Here is a 14202-nt window from a genome sequence, read left to right as displayed (position 1 = left end):
TGGAGCAGAGGGGGGAGTGCAGAGCCAGGACAGGCCGCAGTGCAGCAGTTTGCACCTTTCATCACTACACCAAATCCTTGCTCAACTGCCTCGGCCTCTCACCCTCCCATCCCCATCACTGTGGGGGTAAAAGCAGCCTCAGTCCCCAGGTAGCCTTGACCCACTTAAGGATTGTTTTCCCTATCACATACCTGCCCCCAAGACTTTGCATGGGAGCCATACAGAGCTGTGGGGTCAGGCTGAAGTCAGAGCTGCCAAACCTAGGCTATTTCTCAGACTGCGGAGCTTCACAGCTTGGTGGTGATTTTTTGCAGAGTTCCCATCTTCTCAGGTCTTGTGACTGTTCCAGTATTTATCATGGCAGACAGTTGCTGGCAGGTGGCTCCAAAACCGGACTTAAAATCAAAATTGGGGCCCCATGTAGTGGAGAGTAGGCCAAGCTCTCAAGGTACATGGAGATGGGTAGTGTGGATGGGTAGTGCAGGGGTCTGTGGTCAGCTCTGCTTCAACAGCTTGCTGATCGCAGGTTAGGATAGGCTGGAGATGCCATTAACCTGCACACCTCGGTAGTTCAGATGTTTGAGGTCCCTGCTCCAGCCAGCTCAGAGCTAGCTGCAGCGTTAGATGAGGCTCCCTTGGGATGCACAGCCCCAGTGCTGGCCCCAAGGCAGGCTGGAAGCACGCAGAGCAGCCTGCCTAGTTCAGCGTATGCGCCTGGGGGAGGCTTCCTTGGCGAGTGCTTGGAGATCCCGTTGCTCTTGCCCAAAGGGGTGATTGATTACAGGCTTGAGCCCCTGGGACTGGTCTGACCTGCCCGGCTCCTGCGCTCCAGAGCAGCGCGAGCACATCGAGTCACTGGCAGTGGGCAGGCCCCCCTCCTCCCCACTCGCTCAGACTTGTCCTCAGTAGCCTCCATCCCAGCTGGAGACTCCTTGTTTTGCCCAGGCCAGGAAGGAAGAGCTGATCCTGCAGGTGGGTGATGCCACCAAGCTCCCCAGGGAGCCCCACTGAGCTGGTTCCCCTTCCCAGCCCCAGAGAGGCAGGTCTGAGCAGGGCTGTATGTGGAGCTGCCTGGATCCCAACATGTCCCCTGCTGCGCGAAGGCTGCCTGAGGACCGGGATCCTGGGCTCATCTCCTTCCTCTTGCTCTGTCCCCTCAGATGCTGTGCTGCAGTGCACCCCATAACAGCAGGCTCACCTGGACATCCTGAGCAAGGTGGGTGCAGCTCCCACCCGCTGCCTTCACACTGCGGCCCCGGGCACTTCACTGTCCCTCCCCTGCTGCCGCACAGGCTGTTTTGACTCCAGCTCCACTCAAGGTCCAGCCAAATAAGGCTTCATGCGGCACATTCATACAGAGACATCCCTGCCCCCAGAGAGCAGCATGGACTCTGGTCTGTCCTGGCCAGGGAGAGAGGTGGCCTTGGAGCCTTCCTCGCAACACTGCATTTGCCACAGCATCCTCATGGGCTACAATGAGACAGAGATCAAGCGCCAGAAGGTTTACCAGGTCTCCATCTTCTCCCACCTCTCCAGCTCCTCTGAGAGCACAGAGCAACGGACAGGCAGCCGGGCAGCTATTAAGCGGGGATACCCTGAGCAGCAAACTCTGGAAGGGATGCGGGATCCCAAACGAACTCACTGGGGTGGTGGGGGGGCGGAGGGCAAGTGGGATGGGGGTCCCGGGCCAGGTTTCTTGGATGATGATGCCGATGCCTTTGAGGATGGTCTGCTGGTGGAGGAGCTGTCCCTGTGTGGCTCTGCTCAGCACTTCTCTCACAGTGGGCTGCAGGTAGTGGAGCACCGATGCAAGGGCAGCCTGAGCCACAGTCCCAAGGCCAGCAGAGAGGACGGGTTGCAGGATGCCTCGTCCTCCTGGCCACAGCACATTGCTTGCAGTACTTTGCACACAAGAGACAGTTGTCCTGACCTGCCAGGGCATCAGCCCAGAGACTATGGGGAGAATGGGGAGCAGGCAAGTGGCCACAACCTACTTGAACTTGATTTGCACAACATTGCACAAACACCCCAGGCAGACTCTGGTGGGAAGAGAGGGAAGTTGGGGGACAGCCCTGCTTCCAGCAGCAGGACTGGCAGAGAAGGGGAATTGCCAGCAATGGCCAACGGGTGCAAGGAGCCGGCAGCTCCTCAGACAGCGCTCAGCCCTGAGCCGAGCAGCCTGAGCTCCTTGGAGAAGACACCCTGTGGGAGCAGCCAGCTCAGCGGGAGCAGCTGCCTGGCCAAACGGAAGCTGCTGCCAGCCAGGGAGGTCACGGCTGACTCCTGCTCCATGGACGAGAGCCTGTCCCCACCGGCGAGGAAGAAGAGGGCCCTGTTGTGCCATTCCGTGCCTACAGCCTGCTGCAGCACTGATGCCAAGGGGGTCCCTTTCTGGAACCACCTGCTTCCATCGGCCAAGGTGAGCGTCACCCATGGAGGGTGGGGAGAGGCAGGGTGCAGCCTGGGGACACCCAGCGCTCAGGGTGGCCCAGGGGCCAGGCCTGTCCCAGTGCTATCGCCCTGGTGCAAGCCAGGCAGTGGCTGCTGGCCAGCCCTGAGGCAAGCGCTCTGCAGGGTGCTTAGCACTGTTTTGGAGATGAGCAGTGCCACCTGCATGGCACAGCACTGTCCCTGCCTAGGTGCCCTTTTGGGGGACTGTCCCCCAGCCTGCCTGCCCCCAGTACTGCCCTCCCAGAGTGTGGCTCTCCGGCAGCTTCCCTCGAGCCTCCAGCTCGGTCATGCCGGGCGGCTCTGTCATCCCTTTGTGTTGTGCAGCCCTTTGTGCGGCTTCCAGAAGGGAAAATCCCTGAAAAGGGGACACCCTGTAAAAGGAGGCAGCAGCGTGGCCCTAGCTCCAACATCCCTGGTTACTGCATGCAGGCCTGTGGCTGTGGGCAGGGATGGGTGAGCACAACCCTGTGCCCAGCAGTGTTGCCATGAGCTGTGCATGAATAACCTGGTGCTGGAGGCTGACCTGGACTGGCTGGGAAGCTTTGTGGTAGGTGGTACTGTTTGCTAGGATACCCAAGGGGGTGTTTCTGCCTGGGCCTGTCTGTCCCTGGCAGTGCGAGGGTACCGTTGCCTCCTTCCCTGTTTGTCCAAATGGGGCTAGCTGGGAGACCTGTTATGCAGCATGGGAGGCAGGTGGCTGAGTGCGGCCTGGGCAACAGCACCCCCTTCCCTAGCAGAGCCCCTTTAGGAGGGTAAGGACCTGATCGTGCAGCCAGGTCCTGGTTTGGAAGCTCCGTGCCCCCAGCAGGGACACCTGGGGCAGGCTGCGCATGGGAGCCCAGCTGATCCACTGGGGCTGCTGTGGGGCTGCAGGACAGGGGGGTGGCACCTCCTGGAGATGTGAAGCCCCCAGTCCCTGCCCTGACGTGGCTCTTGGTCTTGCATCCCCGCAGAGCTCTGCAGGTTGCACTGCAGTCAGGAGGAGGCTGAAGAGCGGCCTGCGCCTCAAATCGTGAGTGTCCCAGCAGCCCAGGAGCCCTCCCGACCTTGGAGCAGGACCCTGGGGGCAGCAGCATGGCCTCGTGGCACCAGGCTCCCAGCACTCTACAGCCACTTGGGAGGGTCAGGGCTGGGGTGAATCCCTGTCCTTTCCCTGCCCCAGGTGCCTCCCTGCCATGAGAGTCAGGGCTGTGGGGTGGAGGGGAGGTTCTGCTGCGCTTTGTGGAGTGGGAAAGTCTGTTCAACCTCTGCTATAGAGAGATGGGGACCCAGAGAGAGGGACAGGGCTTGTTTCTGCCAGGTGAGGGCCTCCGTCCCTGGGGACACAAGGAACACAGGGCTGCCTGCTCCCCAGTCCGGCACTGACACTCTCCCTCTTCCCAAAGGCGACATCTCCGGAGCAGCCTCTGGAGGGGGACCCGCTCCTCTGCCGCCCCTTGGGCCACCACCACCGTCAGTCACACTCTGCTGGGCAACTTTGAGGTAAGAGCTGTGACCTGGGCTGCGACCGCCCGCTGTGCAGGAGAGAGCGTGTCGAGCCCTGCAGGATGGGGTTGGTTCTGTGGAGAGGCGTCTGTCTCCGGCAGGACAGCTCACTCAAGCACATCCTGGCACAGTGCTGTGCGCTGAACTTGTCCCCCAGGCCCTGGGGAGAAGGCTGCTGCAGACCAGCCAGGTTAGGATGCTCGCACTTGTTCTTGGCGTTAGGTGGCTGGTTTCAGCCCCCCTATTCAAAGGTAGAGCCCATCTCAGAAACAGGTGCCTCACAGGCAGTCCCGGGAGAGCCCAGAGCTGTGTGAGGACAGCCAGGTGTGCTCATGGTGGAAATGGATGCAATTTCCAATATAGTTTGGTGTTGAGGGGCAAGCCTGGCATTTGAAGGTCCGTAACTCTGTAACGCTTCCCTCCTCTCTCAGGAGTCCATCCTGAAAGGCTGCTTTGCACCGTCAGGGAGGATCGAGGGTTTCACAGCAGAGATTGGAGCCAGCGGCTCCTATTGCCCCCAGCATGCCACCCTGCCCGTCGACGTCACCTACTTTGACATCTCTGAACACAGTGCGCCCTCGCCTTTCCTGGTACGCCAGTGAGGAAGGGCTGGGCTTGGCTGGGGGGGAACATTAGCAAGGGCCATATCCAGGCACTGGGTGTCCTCTGCCATCGCCTCTGGGTTGCTGCTTGTTCCTCTCCCTGGTTCAGAGAGAGACTGAGCTGAGCACCCTCTTGCAGCCTGTCCCCGCTTGCCTTGTCCCACCGTGCGCTGGTGAGAAGGGCTCTGGGCCCCATAGCAGCACCCAGTTAGGCTCTCCATTGGCCTCTGCCCTCTCTCACGTGCTGTTTCTTTTGCCCAGGGAGTGATCGATTTGGAGGCCTTGGGAAAGAAGGGTTACAGTGTCCCCAAAGCTGGAACCATCCAAGTGGTGAGTCATCCCCTGGCCTCTGGCAGTGCCATGCAGAGGTCTGGGCAGGCTCCTGTTGTGTTGTGTGTTGGAGCAGCCCTGGGAAGGAACTGCTCTGTTCTGTTGTTCTGGTGGGGCGACAGCTAAAGATCTGGGCAGAGCATGTGTAGGGCCACCAAGAGAGCACTATGAAGGGAAGTATGGGGTCCCCAGGGAGCTGGCAGGGAGGCAAGGGGGTGGGAGACATAAGGATCATGAGGAGGGGCTGGGGTCTCCATAACAGAGCATGTGGGTGCCATGGGGATAAAATGGGAGCATGGGGGTAGATTTCATGTCCTGGGCACTTCCTAATCTGACTCTTCCCCTCCTCCAATCTCTGCTCCCAGACCTTATTTAACCCCAACAAGACTGTGGTGAAGATGTTCTTGGTGACGTACAACTTCCAGGACATGCCGGCCAATCACATGACCTTCCTGCGCCACCGCATCTTCCTGGTGCCTGTGGGGGAAGAGGAGGGGGCTGCCACGGCCTCCAACAACCCACCAGGCACTGGCCCACTCCAAAGGGTCCTCTGCTATCTGATGCACCTGAGGTAGGGCAGGCTGGGAGGGACAGACAACTGGTCTGGGGTCGCTGCTGGACTCCCAGGCTCCTCTCTCTTGCATCCTCCTAAAATAGTCCTGCCACTATCATGGGAGGATGACCTGACTTGGTAGCCCTGGGGAAGAGCAGGGAATGGTGGCCATCTGCACTAGACGGGCTACGGAGAGATTAGAGCTGCTGTCCTGCCCTAGGGCAGTGGTCTCTGTCCCTCAGGAGGCAGGCAGAGTGGTGGCCACTTTGACCAGGAACAGAAATAGGCAAGGGAGATGGTGGGAAGAAGCTTCCTGAGTTGGAGTTGTGTCCCCTGCCCTGCTCTGCTCCTACTGGGTCCCTTTGAGGTTGCCATGTCCTTGCTTGCAAGTCTGAGGTTCCTCTGCTTTCCTCCCCACTCAGGTTTCATAGCTCCAAGTCGGGGAAGATCTATCTTCATGACAACATCCGGCTGCTCTTCTCCCGCAAGTCAATTGAGGTCGACTCGGGGATCCCCTATGAACTGAAATCCTTCACGGAGATGCCAAGGAACCCTTGCTACTCACCCTGGGTCTGAGTGCGGAGCCGCCTGACCTTCTGTGTTGCCCAGGGCCGCTGGGGGGCATCCAGACCAGCGCCAGCACTTCAGAGCAAGACGAGTAAAGGGCCAGAGAGCAGGCGCCACCTTGAAGTATCGCCCTGCTCACTGGCTCCGTCCTTCTCTGCACCATGGATAGTGGAGCTGAGCCCTGGGGCAGCACTGGGATTTCCAGGGGCTTTGCCAGCTGGGGCTGGGGAGCAGCCCCTGTGCTCCAGAGACATGGCCAGGTCTTGCCAGTGCTGCTCTAAGCTCGGAGCTCAGCCTGGAAGAGGGTCTTGGGATGAGGCTGCCTGGGCCAGGCCCTGGGCGGGGGAGCTGGAAGTACAGAAGGGTTCGTATTCATTGTTGCTGGGAGTGTGGAAGAGGCTGAGGGTCGAAGGTGCTGATCTTCTCCCCTCGCCCTCCTGGCCAGGCAGGCACTGGATGATGTCCCCAGGCAGGGGCAGGCTCTGTGCAGCACTGTGGGTCACCCTCTCCTCCCTGCCCCTAAATGAGGGGGTGTCCCCTGCCACGGGGCTGTGTTAAAAGCCCTAGGGAAGCTGGGCACCATCCTCACGGGGCTTGCCCTGTCTCCCCTTCAGGGCCAGGCAGATCCCAAGAAGCCAGGGCTGGGAGGGATGTGGCTGGGGCGGTGACACAGAGGGCTGGGACAGTCCCTGGAAGAGCAGAGGCAGCTCTTCCACGAAGGTCGGATAGAGACTGTAGGAGAAGGTGGAGATCACCACAGGCTCTTGGCCTGGTGCTGTCTGCATGTGTGCATGGGTGTGCGTGTGTGAGTGAATCCTGTTGCCCTTGCAGCTGCCAAGAATGTCTTTGGGGCAAAGACAGGCCAAGAGTGGGATCCGGGGTGGGCAGAGGAGGCCAGGCTGGGGTAGGGGAGTAGGGGCAAGAGAGGGAGCAGAGGGATTCAAACCATCACCTTGGGGCTGGAGGTGTGAGAAGGGGAAGGGGGGCTCCAAGCTGGAGAGAGGGGGCCAGGATCCAGGAGAGGCAGGTGTCAGGTAAAAGCAGCCTCAGGGCCCCTTGCATTTCCCTGGAGGATCCTGGTGGAGCAGCCCCAGCCCAGCTCCCCCACGAGGGCAGGGAGCGGGGCCAGGTCCCAGCCCAGTCCAGCCCCAGGAGGGAGCAGAGGCCCTGGAGGGGGGCAGGTGGGACGCCCGGGGCGCGGGCAGGGGGATCGCGTCCCTTCCTTGTGTGTTTGTTTTTAACTTATTAAACGCTGGTTTGGACACCGAGCCCCGCCTCTGCGCCCGCCTCCGCGCGCGGAAGCGCTGGCCGGGGCCGCCCCCGAGCGCCGGGCCCTTCCCCGTGGCTTCCGGCAGCGCGGGGCAATGCTGGCGCGCCGCCCCCCGCGCCACCTCCTGCGCTTCCTCTTCCCCGCAGCGCTGCCAGGGGTCGGAACGGCTTGCGCCGCGGCACTTCGGGCCTGCCCGTCAACGTGGGAGTGCTCTTCGTGCCGCAGCAGGAGGCCTGGGTCGTGGAGCGCATGGGCCGCTTCCACCGCATCCTGGAGCCCGTAAGGACCCGCGGCGCTCGCAGCCCGGCGCGCGCGCGGGGAGCCAATCCGGGCCCTAACCGCTGCTCTCCCGCCAGGGCCTGAACTTTCTCATCCCGCTGCTCGACCGGATCCGCTACGTGCAAAGCCTCAAGGAAATAGTCATCAACGTCCCCGAGCAGTTCGCCGTCACACTGGGTAAGGAAAAGCCCTGGCCCACTCCTCCCCTCTTGCTCCATGAAGAGCCAGAGGCAGTCCAGGGAAGAGCGTCGCTATCCCAGCATCGAACCCTTGGCCCCATCCCTGGGGTCCCTTTTGCCCTCTCCCCTGGGTAGCTGCTGCCCCTTCTTGCTGGGTTAAATAGAGCTGCGCAGGAAGCCATTTGCTGGATCCGAAATGTTTTCCTGCCTTGAACCAGAAATAGCATGTCCTCAGTTCTCATACATGTAAAAAATTCAAATCTGTTTAATTGTTAGCTCTGTTTCAGTTCTAGTATTAAGGCTTTTTTGTGTATATTTATTTCTTTAATCTTTTAAAACATTTTCAGTATAAAATGTCTTGATCTGGCAACTTGAGACTAAAAATATAAAAATATTTTTAATAAATAAAAATAAAATATCAAAATGAGATGTTTTGCAAGCAACGATGGGGTTCTTATAAAGCCTTTCACGCAGGGAGGTTTGAGTGGCCTCTTTTCCTCCTGATGCCAGGAAGGAAGGGGACGGCCCTGCCCAGCTCTGCTAATTCTGTTGGGGAGGAGGGTGTTTGCCCCCACTTTTCATTGCTGCTCCAGTGGCAGGATATGCTGTTCTTTCCTGGCAGATAACGTCACCCTGCAGATCGATGGCATGCTCTATCTGCGGGTCATGGACCCTTATAAGGTACTATTGCTGTCCTGCTGAGTCCTGAACCAGGGGGCACAAGGCGACTTTCAGTCCCCAGGAGTCCAGGGCTGCCTTGGGCCCAGCACACGAAGCTCTCCCAGCTCCCTTTGCTGAGACACCCAACGCACTGTGCACTGTGAGGCGAAGGCCAAGCACCCTGTTCCCTGCGGTCCCTCTGCGAGAGGGAAGAGGGAAAGGCAGATCTTGGCCAGGGTTCTGCTTTTCCTCGAGGGGGGCGTCTGTGGCAGCATCTTGTCTTAGTGCTGTTGACTAATTCTGCCTCTTTCGGAATCTGTTTCAGCAACCCCACGACTTATTTTTATTTTTTCTGTTCCTGCTGTGCAGGCCAGTTACGGGGTGGAGGATCCTGAGTATGCAGTGACCCAGCTGGCACAGACTACCATGAGATCTGAACTGGGCAAACTCTCCCTTGACAGAGCCTTCCGGGTGAGCTGGGGAGAGGGATCACGGCGCTGTCAGCATCCAGCAGCATCTCCTGGACTCCGTGGGGCTTGTGCAGACAGTCTGACACATTTAACAGCAAAACTGCCTTTTCTTGGAGCACTCTTGGCATCCTTTTTAGTCAACCTTTGGGTGCAGGTCTTGCTTTGGTGTTGCAGCTTGGAGCGGGTCAGGAATGCCAGACATCAACTTCATAGAAGCTGGAACTGACTTCGTTTATTAGCTTTTCATGCAGTACATTTATATGATTCTTAACAATTAGTGATGTAATTACACAGGCTCCTAATTGGTAGACAATGATCTAACTCAGACCCTTACAGCCCCCCTTACTTGTTTAGCTCATCCTTTTAGTTCAACAGCTCTTTTATTCCCTCTGACCTTGGTCTACTTTCTTATCTCCTAGTTAGCACTCCCTTTGTTCTTTCACTGAAACCTGAAGGCTGGAATTGAGCAGGCCTGCTGGGCAGCCATGTACGCGGCTCTCTAGCCATCCCTCTACAATTCCCCCTTTTTCTTTTGTACCAGCAAGGCCTGCTTAGTAGTACAGGACACTTCTTCCTCTCATGATGTTCTGCAGGCTCACACTTCCCACCGCTAGGGTACCAGCTGTTTGCCTGCTACATCTGATGTATGTGAGGTTGCTTCCAGCTAAGGCCTCTCCCATTTTCTCTGTCACCCATCCGATTTCAGAAACCAAGCATAGATAATTACTCTTGAGGTAACATTCGTCGGCAGGATACTGAGACTGGGTATTCTCTTGAGTTAGCAGATTAGAGGGTTGCTGACAGACTCCCAACTCGGCAGGCGTCCCCGCAGAGACAACGTGGGTCTCAGTGTTAGGAGTCTCACCGCCCCCCCCCCCCTTTACGCTCTGCTTTATCTGTTTAAGCCCGGTGCATCCTGTCACGTAGGGCCAGTACGTGCCAGCAGGCAGACCGGGGCGGGTGGACAAACTCCACCTTCAGTCACATAACCTTCCCTCCTGGTCGTGCAGGTGCGCATACCAGTAAGTGGTCGCAACCGTCAGTCTGAGGGTCTTGCCTTTCTCATCTCCTCCCTCTCGGGTGTTTGACCTTCAAACTAGTTTAGAGGATGTTTGCAGTTAACTTGGCTGCAAGCCCGGTCGAGCAGCCGCCTTCAGCTGCTTTTGGAGGAGGTCGGCTCTGAGCCTGGCTGGGCAGCCGCCTCCATGCTCCTTATCACTCAGACTGGGCAGGCAAACATCTTCTTTCTCAAGGTCTTGGATTCTGTTTTGTACAATAGTTTTATGCCTCTACAGATCATACAAATTTCCACCTTTCAACCATACCTCGTGTCGGCATCAATATACAAAGGATACAACACATAATAGAGATGAACATAGCAAATAGAAACAATAGCCCTAATAACGGTTTCTGTCCTCACTTAAAGCATTACAATTCTTCAACCCCCACTTTAAAAGACAGATCAAATCCCCCTGCACCTCCCTCCTGGCTGTTGTCAAGCCCTCAGCAACATAAGTCTCCTTGATCTCATTCGCCTTCTCTTCCCCGGCCCCCCTTCTCCTTTTTTTCAAGGTGATCTAACAAGTCCTGGACCCAGCCGGGCCGTTCTTAGGCACGTTGGGGTGGTCCGGGAGTGGGGGCACAGACAGTGCAGGCGCCACAGGCACACATGAGGATGCGGGCGGGGGGGTTGGCAATGGATCTCCAGACACCAGCGGTTTTCAGTGGCGTGGCGGTCCCGGTCCTGAAGTGCTTGCAAAGGCCCTTACAGGTACACTGCTCGCAGCTTCGGGAGGCTCACGATCCGGCGGTGGACCTGTGATGTCCTTTGGGCGATGGTGGGGCTCAGAACCCCCTCGCTTCAGCTTGGGTCTTTGCAAGTGTCCCTTGTCTCTAGCCCATTTATACAGCTCATACAGCTTCTTCATGCTCACTGCTGCCTCCCTCTTTGCTAATAAGTCCCGCAGCAATTGTACAGCAGCTTCTCGCTCCATTTTGTACGTACACCGGGGTCTCTGCTTCTAGCCCTTCCCTGACGACGTCTTTCCGTCACGGGCCCCAGCTTCTTGCCCCCCAACGCCGTCTTCTCCGTGTGCGCAATCACGGCCGGCTTACCCGCTCCGGTCCCCGTCTTGGTCGGATCACTCGGCTGCACCCGTATGTCGTCCTCCGGAATCCCGCACCGTTGCGCCAGGTCCCTGTTCGGAATCTTGTCCCTGTTCGGAATCTTGTCCCTGTTCGGGCGCCACTTGTTGCAGCTTGGAGCGGGTCAGGAATGCCAGACATCAACTTCATAGAAGCTGGAACTGACTTCGTTTATTAGCTTTTCATGCAGTACATTTATATGATTCTTAACAATTAGTGATGTAATTACACAGGCTCCTAATTGGTAGACAATGATCTAACTCAGACCCTTACAGCCCCCCTTACTTGTTTAGCTCATCCTTTTAGTTCAACAGCTCTTTTATTCCCTCTGACCTTGGTCTACTTTCTTATCTCCTAGTTAGCACTCCCTTTGTTCTTTCACTGAAACCTGAAGGCTGGAATTGAGCAGGCCTGCTGGGCAGCCATGTACGCAGCTCTCTAGCCATCCCTCTACACTTTGGTGGTTCTATTTGATGGAAGCTGGTTTTGCTCTTGGTTAGTCAGAAAAGATGATGGGTGATGTGTGCCCAGACGCAGCTGTTGGGCTATGGGATTCTGCCCCAGTCTCAGGGATGAGTGTCCTGGCTCCCCAGGCTCAGCCCCTTGTGCTGTGTTTGCTGGAGAGAAGCGGGAGCTGTTTGCCCTCCTGGGAGATGTTTGTATCCAGATGTTCACCAGGTGTTTGCTTCTCACCAATTGCAGCTTTGGGCAGTGCTGCCCTAGGGAGAAGGTGAAGCCTGCTCACATGAGCCTTGGGAAGGGTTGGCCCTGCCCTGTGTCTGTGGAATTGGGGTTTTCTGGCTGACCTTGGCCCATGAAGGGAGGAGTCTGACTGTTTCCTCGCGCTCCTCTCTTTCCTCTCTGCTATTTCTATCGCATCTCGCAGGAGCGCGAATCTCTCAATGCCAGCATTGTGGATGCCATCAACCAGGCTTCATACTGCTGGGGCATCCGGTGCCTGCGCTACGAGATTAAGGACATCCATGTGCCCCCTCGCGTGAAGGAATCCATGCAGATGCAGGTTTGGTGGTTTGGGGCAGGCTGGAATGAGAGCGAAGCCTCCCGTCCCATGCAGCATGGCCAGTCTCCTTCCAGAGTGGCAGCACGGGGCCCTCCTGCTGTGAGGGGAGCTGTGGGCTCTTTGACTGCAAACAAGTGATTATTCCCATCCTTATTTCTGCAGTGGTGGCCTACACCTCACACTCAAAGGCCTGCCAGCTCACCCTAAAATCCCTAGGACTCTAATGGGAAGCAAATTCCAGTGCTCTGAGAGTCTCCCTTGGGAAAACCTGGGAGCCAGACCCCAGGGCAAGTGTTGTCCTTGAGCTGCCAGTCTTGCTGGAAGGGGCTGGGAGGAAGGCCAAACCAAAAGCGGTTTCCTCTTGCTGTGAGCTGGTGGTGCCAGCACTGCTATGGGAAGCACCCTGCACTCAGTCACCATGGGTGACAGGAGGGAGGAGACACCCCTCAGCGTGGCAGGTTGTGGTCTGGGCTCCATGCTGCGGTGAGCAGAGCCCAGGAAGGAGATCCAGCCTGCGCGGGCTCGCTCAGCGCTTCCTGGTCGCGCTCTTGTCCCTTGTTCTGCCGTGCTTCCCAAGGCAGGGCCATGGGAGCGCGTCCTTGCTGTGCTTCCCCCGCGGATGTCCCCGGACTGGCCATGGCAGACGAGCATCCAAGCTGTGTTTGCAGATGGAGGCAGAGCGACGGAAGCAGGCGACAGTGCTGGAGTCGGAGGGCACCCGGGAATCTGCCATCAACGTGGCCGAGGGGCAGAAGCAGGCCCAGATCCTGGTATCGGAAGCTCAAAAGGCCGAACAGATCAACAAAGCTGCTGGTAGTGCCTCAGCCTAGAACGTGCTACAAGCTCCAGGGCCTGGGGGGCCTGTAGCCCTCAACTGAAGGGAGTTGCTCTCTGGCAGCAGATTGTTTCTTCCAGGAGAAGCCAACACCATGCTGGTCAAAGCCCAGGCCAAGGCTGAGGCTATTCAGCTCCTGGCGGCTGCTCTGGCACAGCAGGTGGGTGCAGGGAGTCCCAGCTCCTTGGAGCAGCCAAAATGTTGGTGCTAGTGAAGGGAGGGGTGGACATGAAGTCGGGGCAGCGCCCAGCTTTCCCTGAGACCCTCCTTGCCAGCTTCTTTGGCAGCAAGGAGCTGTGAAGCCTTGAAGTCAGGTGCCGGGCACAGGTGTTGGCACCTCCTCCCTGACGAGCCCTCTGTCCCCAGCATGGCAGCGCAGCCGCCTATCTCCGTGGCCGAGTAGTATGTGAGCGCCTTCTCCAAGCTGGCCAAGGACTCCAACACGCTCCTGCTGCCAGCCAGCACCAGCAACGTCACCAACATGGTCACACAGGTCAGTCTGGTCAGAGGGACCTCCTCCTTTCCCAGCGGTAACTGGAGCCTGAGGGAGGTGGAGAGCACAGCCCAGCAGCCCCTAGCTGCTGTGGAGGAGGTGGTAGTGCTGGTAGATAGTGAAGAGGAGGAATTTGGCCCAGATAATTAATTAATTAATTTCCCAGCTGTGGGCTGGAACATGTTTCACAGCCCTTGGGTAACAGGAGGGTCTCTGCTGTGGCAATCCCTGGCTGAGTCTGAGGGCCTAGTTGTGGCAATAGCAGACAGGACCATTCCCTCCAACCCAGGATAAGATGGCTGAAGGACAAGGCTGACTTTATCACCATCTCTTTTAGATGTATATTTGCTTCTTTCTCGTCCCTCACCCTGCCCCAAACAAGGGTTCGGGTCACCTCCTGAAGGTGCCTTGGTGCTGTGGCAGGATGTGCTCTCAGCGGAGCTTTCTCACATTGCAGCGTAGCACGGAAACATTGAGGCCCTGAACACAGGCCCTTTAGAGGCTGTTGTGTCCCTGCCTGCCCCATGGGGCCTGCATTGTCACAGTCCTCCTCCGTGTCCTGCCCTGTCCCTGCTATCCCGCAGGGTCCTCTCCAGAGGCAGGCTACTCCCCTGTGCTTGCAGTGCACAGTTTCTCCTCTTTGACTTCCCTCAGACACTGGGCATCTACAGCACACTGAGCAAGCTGCAAGCCCTGAAGATCCAGGATGAGAAACCTCCAGCTCCCAAGGGCCTGCAGGTGCCCAGCACAGAGGTGCCGAAGGTGGAGCAGGTGAACTCCAGCTAGCAGGGCTGGAAGGACACTGAACATGCTGCTGTGGCAGCTTCCCCCAGGGAGGGGTCTGAGCCCAGGGCCTGCCCTA

The 14202-nt window shown here is 57.9% G+C and overlaps 1 protein-coding gene and 1 pseudogene across 2 annotated transcripts; both read left to right on the top strand.

The window, feature by feature from the left end:
• Positions 1-1165: 1165 nt before the first annotated feature.
• Positions 1166-6054, top strand: LOC104564356 (atos homolog protein B). The gene is made up of 7 exons (XM_088538609.1): positions 1166-2419; positions 3405-3463; positions 3837-3933; positions 4368-4526; positions 4800-4868; positions 5234-5439; positions 5844-6054. Exons 1-7 carry the CDS (start codon positions 1340-1342, stop codon positions 5995-5997), a joined length of 1824 nt encoding a protein of 607 aa, XP_088394735.1. The 5' UTR covers positions 1166-1339; the 3' UTR covers positions 5998-6054.
• A 725-nt stretch (positions 6055-6779) lies between these two features.
• On the top strand, positions 6780-14126 carry LOC104570047 (stomatin-like protein 2, mitochondrial; annotated as a pseudogene). Its single transcript, XR_015914253.1, has 10 exons — positions 6780-6793; positions 7405-7537; positions 7615-7714; positions 8339-8397; positions 8746-8847; positions 11878-12012; positions 12681-12825; positions 12928-13007; positions 13214-13340; positions 13995-14126. The product of XR_015914253.1 is annotated as a stomatin-like protein 2, mitochondrial (transcript).
• The last annotated feature ends 76 nt before the right edge of the window (positions 14127-14202 follow it).

Source organism: Tinamus guttatus, unplaced genomic scaffold (assembly GCF_059628265.1).
Source record: "Tinamus guttatus ecotype Peru unplaced genomic scaffold, ASM5962826v1 Tinamus_guttatus_pri_ptg001096l, whole genome shotgun sequence".
Classification (NCBI taxonomy): domain Eukaryota; kingdom Metazoa; phylum Chordata; class Aves; order Tinamiformes; family Tinamidae; genus Tinamus; species Tinamus guttatus.
The sequence above is the reverse complement of the archived record's forward strand: the minus strand, read 5'-3'. Positions and strand labels throughout refer to the sequence as shown.